This window comes from Lepisosteus oculatus, chromosome 18 (assembly GCF_040954835.1).
Source record: "Lepisosteus oculatus isolate fLepOcu1 chromosome 18, fLepOcu1.hap2, whole genome shotgun sequence".
Lineage (NCBI taxonomy): Eukaryota > Metazoa > Chordata > Actinopteri > Semionotiformes > Lepisosteidae > Lepisosteus > Lepisosteus oculatus.
Genome location: NC_090713.1, coordinates 17,542,710 through 17,551,709, shown reverse-complemented (window position 1 = coordinate 17,551,709; position 9,000 = coordinate 17,542,710). Strand labels below are relative to the sequence as shown.

Genomic DNA, 9,000 nt, shown 5'->3' with positions numbered 1-9,000 from the left:
AATGACACCATATGATCCGATCAAGAGAAGGACAGAAAAGATGAAAAGGTTAAAACAGGACACCAGAAGAAAGAGAACAGGAACAGAAAGAACTTGAAACTTGTACCAGGAAAAACCCTTCTTCAAGATCATCTGAAAAGTCCTGATTCTAGCTCAGTATTTGAATCTTGCTAGGAGAGCTTGCTATTCTGTGGCTTTTAGGAAACTTGGAGTTCCTGAGTGAAAAATCCCTCAGTTTAAAACTGCCTCTCCTGCTTATCTGGTGCATTTTAGAATAGAGAGATGGGCTGCCATTTATTCTGAGGCATCTGGGTGTGCAGGGAGAGATCTAAGTGTAGGCTGTATTCTGTTTAGTTTAGAAGGCAGCTTATCTCTTCTTTGGCCTCTGTTGGCATTATTAAAGAGCCAGGTATTCAGTAGCAGTTTGGGATGTAGGCCTAGTCTGTATACTTGTAAATACAGTAACTTGTATGTTGTTTGTTTATGATGTGTGTAGTGTACAGTTTGTATTGTCATTGTTAATATTTGTTTAACTCAGTGTGCCTGATTTGTTACTGTTCTCATCAAAACAGAGAACAAAGAATTAATTAATGTAACTAATCATACCAAACACTGGTTAATTCTTTAAGAATTCCTTACAAGCTGGGGGTTATGATTATTTATTTTACTTATTGCTTTATTCGTTCACTCAATTCCTTTTATTCCTTTTGCTCTGCAGGATTTAAGATGCTTCAGGGGGGAATGCAGTTATAGGGAAAATAGAAGGGGGTGTTATTCAGGGTTTGCACAAGATCAGTGAGTTCTGTAGGTGGAAACTTGTATTGTTTACACCTCCAATATACCTGCTGTACATTTACAACAAATAAAGCACTTCAAAACAAGTTTTGCTTTCCCAAGCTCTTTCTGAAAGGGTTCTTTACCTGTTAGCCAGCCCTGTCATTCTTTAAGGACACCATCCCTTTGTCCAGTGTGTGACAGTAAAGTCTAACAGCTTCCGTTGAAATATTGTGTCTAAAACATGTTGAATGAAGCCTGATGGGCTGCAGACATTATTCACAGTGAAAACAGAGAACACAGGAAAGGAATCAGGACTGTTTGAATATTCAATATCCCAAAAGGGTCTTAGATTATCAAATATTCAATGTCAAGATCTACAATTGGATGAAGGCTGGATATGGGGAAAGAAATGAGAGTGGAAAGAGCTTCAGTGAGAACAGGAGAAAACTCTTTACACACAGAAGTGTAGGTGTGTGGAACAAGCTGTCACAGCTGCAATGTTCAAGGCGATTCTATTCAAGAACATTCAAGATAAGCATCTTGGGTCATCAAAAATAAGTAATTTATTTAGCTTTCACTATTAAGACAGCCTATTGATCCTGTCAAGCATTTTACTGCAGTAATCTAGATGAAGTGCAGGCTGAAAGGGCACAACAGCAGAAGTCTAGCTGAGATTTCAACCTTCAACCTTCCAATTAGCTAAATGTAGCTGTAACTGAGAAAGCACTGGCCTACTCATTAGTAATCTCTCTTGTGTCTCTGAGCAGCTTGGACCTTTGATTATTTTATCTAAGCAGTCAAAATGAGCATAAGCACCATTTTGAAACACAGTGTATAGGAATAGTTTTTCAAGCTGTGTTTATAGGTGAAAATATTTTTTTTAAAGAAAATTTGTAGAGAGGGTGTTCAGGGAAATGTATTTTCATAGAAAATGAAATCACTTTGGTGCCACCAGAGGGCACACTCCCTAAATGTCTTTACCTGAAATCAGTGATTTCCTTTTCAATCTCTGGCTCTCCAGCTCCACCCACAAAGTGCTGGACTTGAAGAGGGACTGTGTCACCTGTGTCACCTGTTTTACTCAACATTAAGAAGAAGTGAAGAAGTTGACTGATGTCTTATAATGGCAACTTACATTTTGACCTTTAATCCTTCAGTCCTACTGTGACCACACAGAGCCAAGTGCTGCTGTAAAAAGACTCTCCACACTCCACTCCATTCCAGCTGTGTTGAGTGGAATAAGGGCTCAGCTGGTAGTGTCTCATTCTCTGCTCCTTATAAAGCTGCTCTCTGTCTAGTCCTCCTGTCCTGGGAGTGTTCATGCTAAACTGCTCCTCTTGCTCTGTCACAGCACACAGCACCAAGCCTGTGTTTCCAGCACTGATTGACTACATGTGCTGCTGAACCCAGGAAGACAATTTGCATAGAAGAGACACTTTGCATTGGCAGCACATGCTTCAGTGCTCTGGGAGTGTTTATAGCCCTGTGAGTTTCACACTTCATGACTGAGAGCTGTCCTTCATGGCAACAGAACCCACAGCAACAATGACCTTCATCACCATCTTCCTCTGGACACTCCTCATCACTGCTCAGGGTATAATTTAATACTTGTCTAGGTGCTGAATTAAACAGTTTTTAAATTTGTTTTGGAGTATAAATATTTTAGCATAATATTTAAACAAGTTTTATAGAACAGTGTTAAACAGCTATAAGAAATTAAATCACTTGTGTTATTAAGTTCCTACATTTACTGTGTTTTGTCTTGTTTTCAGAATCCAGTGGACAGGTTACAGTGACTCAAACTCCAGCAGTGAAATCTGTTGTCCCTGGACAGACAGTCACTGTGAACTGTAAGACCAGTCCTGCAGTGTATAATAACAACTACCTCCACTGGTACCAACAGAAAGCTGGAGAAGCTCCTAAACTCCTGATCTATCTTGCAACTATCCGTCAGACTGGGATCCCAGAGCGTTTCAGTGGCAGTGGATCTGGGACTGATTTCACTCTGACCATCACAGGAGTCCAGGCTGAAGATGCAGCAGATTATTACTGTCAGAGTGCCCACAGTGGTGGTGTGTTCACACAGTGTTACAAAGCCATACAAAAACCTCCCTCAGCAGCCCTCTACAGTGACTGTACTGCTGCAGCTGGGACCTACTGCAGGTGCACTTACAGATCAAGTTTATTTTGCTGTCATAAGACATCATTTAACATAGTATAATATAGTAATATATAGTAACATTATTTCTCAATCATTTGAGGTTTGGGACTGGAGAGAGAGATACTGATCTCATATCTCTGATATTCAAGGGGTTTCACATTCTAAATTAAGCAAACTTTATTTGCCAAACCAAGGCTTTGATTTTTTAGGAGTTTTTTGTGGTGAACATGAAAGATACTGCATGATACTACATGATACATGATGCTAAATGACTTGCATTACTTGCATTACTTGCATTACTTGCAAAGGGTGTAAAGCAGAATACACTCTGGATGGGATATCAGTCCATTGCAGGTCAGACATACAAAAACAAACACACACCGGGGTCAATTGTCCCAGCAGCCAGTTATTCTACCTGTATATATTTAGACTGTGGGAGGACGCAAGAGCAGTTAGAGGAAATCCATTACTCTGCTCTCCTCCCCACTGATAGCTGATGTGTGGTGAGCGTTCTGGCGCACTATGGCTGCCGTCGCATCATCCAGGTGGATGCTGCACATTGGTGGTGGTGGAGGGGAGTCCCCATTACCTGTAAAGCGCTTTGAGTGGAGTGTCCAGAAAAAGCGCTATATAAGTGTAAGCAATTATTATTATTATTATTATTATTATTATTATGTGAAACAGAGAGAACATGCAAACTCCACACAGCATCCTGGGAATTGAATTCTGGACCCCAGTGCTTCCAAGCAGCAATGCCATAACTCCTACTCCTACTGTTCTCAGAAAGACTCATGAGTGTCAGCTTCATAATAGTCATGAAAGTGTATATCACAGCTCTCTTACCCTGAAGTTTTCTCCCCACTTTTTCATGTGACACTCTGCTGATGCTGAATTTTGTCTCCTTCATTTACAAATGAGCTCAATACAGACAGTTTTTATTTCTTAATCTTTAGAAGAAATCAAATAAATTCATCTGCAGTTTTATCAGCTCAGGAATACAGTGGTGTCTGGGTCTGGCTGTTAGTACAATGTACCAGTTGTCTCTTTCATCCTTGTGGGGGCGCTGTGGAGTTGGCTAGTTCTACATGTCAGCCAGTTGCTATGGAAATGCAGTCAGACAGGGAACTGGCTTCACCTGTGGATAACCACGTCTTGCTGTACTTCGGTCTTTAAAAACAGTCTGAGCACAGTTTGTTTTCCTGGATCTGGTTGCAAAGGTAGACAGGTGTGAGGACTAGGTTTGTCCTGGGTACAGCTTATTTCTGAATATATTTGGACATTCAACATGACGACAAAAAGAAACAGTACAACTGTCTTATTTTGAAATATAAGGCAAAGATAACACGAACACAAGATTTCCTCTGTTGCAGTAAGAATATCTTGGACAGAATTCTGTACATCACAGCTGGTGATTGGCTGAGATGCTGTCAGGTTAAGTTTTGGTACCACCCTACAGATCACCCATAGTGGATCTTCCTTTGGGTGATGAACAGTGACCTTTGACCTAATGACCATGTCCAGATGGCTCTCTGCTAGACATCCAGCCACCAGTGGCAAACATCCATCATGGAGAGTACTGGGTCATCACTGTCCTGCGAAAGACAAACTCATCTCCCTCACTTCACCACACACAAAGAGCACCAGGTCACTCTGTGGTTAAGATCACAGCATGAGAGCTGTATGGAGCTAAAGACAGGGGCATCTTCAGCTAAATTCATTCAAATCCAGACTCAAAACCTTCTTTAGAAAAGCCTTTACTTAACTGGTTCCAGTCTTCACCCCTCTGCTATTCTTAGTACCACCATCCTAGGTCTCCTCTGTATATTGTAATTGTTTTATCTTGTGTATTCTTTTTATTTATTGTTGTTGTCTTTCTGTAAAGCGCGTTGAGAAGCCGCCTTTAAAGGTGCTATATAAAATAAAGTTTATTATTATTATTATTATTATTATTACATTTTTGTGCCCTTTCTGCTTGGTCAAGGCACACAAAGATGATTAGAAAAGTATTAGAAAGCTTCTGATACTTCTCTTTCAATGTAGAAAGAACATGATCACCAGAAAACCTCACATACAAAAAATGGAATCAACAGGGTCCTTATTAAACAGGTATTACAACATAAAATAAAAAATAAAAAAAAATCATCGGACTGTGCTATCAGAAACATTGTATGGGGATTTTGCAATTCAGATGTACTTTAAAAAAAATAATTTCTATGACTTCAGATGGGAGTAACTGGTATTTATAGAATAACTGGTGCGTGGAAGGGGGTTCACAAACTTGCCTTCTGTACAAAAAACAAAATACAGAAATAAAAAGTTAATAAAAGTTTGGTAGTAAGGGATACTCCAATAGAATCTGCTAATTAAAATGGTATGATAATAATTTGAAAGCACATCATTGATATCATAATGAACAATTGGATTGCTCTGATTGAAAATATTAATAATTATCTTTATTAGCACAATTAGCACAACAGAAGCAATCTTCACATATAGAATCATACAGTGTCTAGATGTCTAGATGCCCTGAAATTCTGTGGCAGCTCACTGATGCTCTGCAAGTGTGAGCCTGGCCAGTACCTAGATGGGAGACTCCTGGGAAAAACTAAGGCTGCTGCTGGAAGAGGTGTTAATGGGGCCAGTACGGGGCATTTACCCTGTGGTCTATGTGGGTCCTAATGCCCCAGTATTTTGGCAGGTACTGTACATTATACTGCAAAAAGGCACCTTCCTTTGCATGAGATGCAAAACCTTTACCCATCATGGCCTCCTAATAACCTCCATCTCTGAACTGGCTCCATCACTCTGCTCTCCTCCCCACTGAGAGCTGGTGTGTGGGGAGCGGACTGGTCCATCATCCAGGTGGGGCTGCACACTGCTGGTGGTGGAGGGGATCCCCATGACCTGGAAAGAGTTCTGAGTGGAGTGTCCCAAAAAGCACTATTTAAGTGTAAGTTATTACTATTTTTTGTGGTAATAGAGGGACAGACAGAACACTAAAGAGAAGGAACTAATGGAAAAAGACACAGCACTCCACAACACTTGCCAATCATTATATAGTAATAGTCCTATGAATTGCCACATTATTGACAGTCATATCCCTAAAGACCTATTAAAACCCACCTGAAATGTGGTCCCCAAGCTCCTGGTATGTATCTTTAATAACAAGTGGAACATCATGGAAGATTCCCAACCACAGAATTACGTTTCCGAAATCCTACAAAATAGATCACCTTTCCATGGTAAGCACTTCTGTGTATGAAGTATTATGTATGACAGTTCATGATAGTGAAAGCATATTTACTTGTATGAGAGAATAAATGTGATTTAACTTTTTGATACTAATATAAACTACAAGGTTGACAACAACCTTTATAGTCGATATATGTTATGGGATATAATATCATTAGTGTAAACGTATGTGATATAGATTAACTCTGATGTTATTAAAATGTTATGTTATTAGGAGGATTTGCTGGGCTACAGAGATCTGTATGGAGTACTGGCACACAGAAGGACACAATGGAAGACTTAATACTCCACATATAGTACTTGTTTGAATTGTATAATGTTAGCATGCCCAGAGGGGTTGGGCATCCTGTTGATCTTGGAACCCTAGAGTTTTTTTTTTCTCCTTACGAAGGAGTTTTTGGTTCCTCTCCTCCGTTGTCTTCTAGCCTTTTTTTCTTGCTCTATATTGTAATGTTATGTACTGTCACACAGCTTTGTTAAGTGCTTTGGGGCAACCTTGTTGTGAAAGGCGCCATACAAAAAAATTGAAATGGAATTGAATTATTAACTTTTATGTTATTAAAAGCCTGTTTTTAAGCCCAGCAGTGAAATGACAGGTTGAGCCCCAAGCGCAGGACTGCAGGGATCTTTGGGAGATCAGAGAGATGAGATGGAGGTGAGGCAGCAATCAGGAAGCAGAGAGCGAGAGACTGGGACCTGTCTGTGGAGAAGGTAGGGAGACCAGTGCGAGAGGAGCTGTGTGGAAAGTAGACAACAGGTTCACTGGGGAGAGTTCACTAGGAATAAACAGACAGAGGAATAGCAGGTTCTGTAGAAAGGCCAGCGGAGGACTGGGATCCCCAAGTGCTGGAAAAAGGACCACCAGGGGAAGGTGAGTTTCTGCTGGATCGGTGCTTTCAGAATGTTTAGAGAAAAAAGCTGTTGTTTTTAAGAGGCATACTGTATATGCAGAGCCTAAATGTGGTAGAGCTCTAACGTCAGAGTACTGATCTAGCGGTACATGCACTACATATTATATACACATACAGTAACAACAGACCCAACCCTTGCAGATTGTACCTGTTCTCCCAGCTCAGGCCTTTTCTAACTGTCTGTGACAGGATTTGTATACAGGAAGGAGCTTTGCATACCTGTGCCGCCTCACTGCTCCAAACACTTTAAGACTCACAGTGTGGATCAGTCACTGTTCAGCTCTTTCAGAGTCACTGACACACAGGACAATGATGCCACTGATTCTACTGCTGGGTACACTGGGGCTCTTTGCTCAAGGTGAGGGTTAAAGAAAATACTTCTCTAATTCTATTTTTTTTATTTTGTTATCATTACTTTCACAATATTAACTTTCAAAAGTTAAAGTTTAAAGAACTGAATAAATTTAGAATGAATCTAAAATTTAAAGAGCTTCAGTAGGTGTTGATTTAAATATACTTTTTAATATCTGGAGTATATAGCTGTTAGCATATTATGTAAATAAGCTTTACAGAAAAGTGTAAAATAGATAAAATAAATTAAAATTGCTTTGTTTTGTCTTGTTTTCAGAATCCAGTGGACAGGTTACTGTGACTCAGACTCCAGCAGTGAAATCTATTCTTTCTGGACAGACAGTCTCTGTGAGCTGTAAGACCACTCCTGCAGTGTATAATAACAACTACCTCCACTGGTACCAACAGAAAGCTGGAGAAGCTCCTAAACTCCTGATCTATGCAGCAACTAGCCGTCAGACTGGGATCCCAGAGCGTTTCAGTGGCAGTGGATCTGGGACTGACTTCACTCTGACAATCTCAGGAGTTCAGGCTGAAGATGCAGCAGATTATTACTGTCAGAGTTACCACAGTGGTGATGTGTTCACACAGTGTTACAGAGCCATACAAAAACCTCTCTCAGCAGGCCTGCACAGCAACTGCACTGCTGCAGCTGGGGCCTACTGCAGGTGCACTTACAAGTTTATTTCACTACTGTAAGATCATTTAACACAGTTACATTATTCAAGGAACTGTGGTTATTCTATTTCTCATTTAAATCATTTTTAGAGTGAGGCTGCGGGGCAGACAGATACACAAACACAAACACTCACACACACACTGAGGTCCATATTCCCAGCAGCGGGGGTGCTGTGGAGTTTGCTCCCATCCATCATGGAGAGTACTGGGTCATCACTATCCTGCGAAAGACAAACTCATCTCCCTCACTTCCCCACACACAAAGAGCACCAGGTCACTCTGTGGCTGAGATCACAGCATGAAAGCCATATGGAGCTAAAGACAGGGGCCTCTTCAGCTACATTCCTGTGCCCTTTCTGCTTGCTCAAGGCACACAAAGATGATTAGAAAAGTATTAGAATGCTTCTGGTACTCGTCTTTCAATGTAGAAAGAACATGATCATCCAAAAAGCTCACAGAAAATTGAATCAACAGGAGACAAATTAATCAGGTATTACGATAAAAATTAAAAAATTAAAATCATCAGACTGTGCTGTCAGAAACATTGTATGAGGAGATTACAAAGTAAGATGGATCTTTTATTAAAAATAATTACTATGACTTCAGATGCGAGACACTGGTTTTTATAGAATATCTGGTGAGTGGAAGGGTATTCAGAAACTAGTATTTTATAGCAAAAACAAAATACAAAAATAAAAAGTTAATAAAAGTTTGGTAATAAGGGATATTCCAATAGAATCTGCTAATTTACATAGTCTGATAATAATTTGAAAACACATCATTGATATCATAATGAACAATTGGATTGGTCTGATTGAGAATGATTAAAAAATTATCTCTATTAGCACAATTAGCACAGCATAAGCTTCT

General features: G+C 40.0%; 1 gene segment (V, D, J or C); it reads left to right on the top strand.

The window, feature by feature from the left end:
* Window positions 1-2,230: 2,230 nt before the first annotated feature.
* On the top strand, window positions 2,231-8,151 carry LOC138224005 (immunoglobulin kappa variable 3-20-like). The segment is given in 2 exon segments: window positions 2,231-2,371; window positions 7,730-8,151. Coding segments are annotated over 2 exon segments (495 nt in total).
* Window positions 8,152-9,000: the final 849 nt, after the last annotated feature.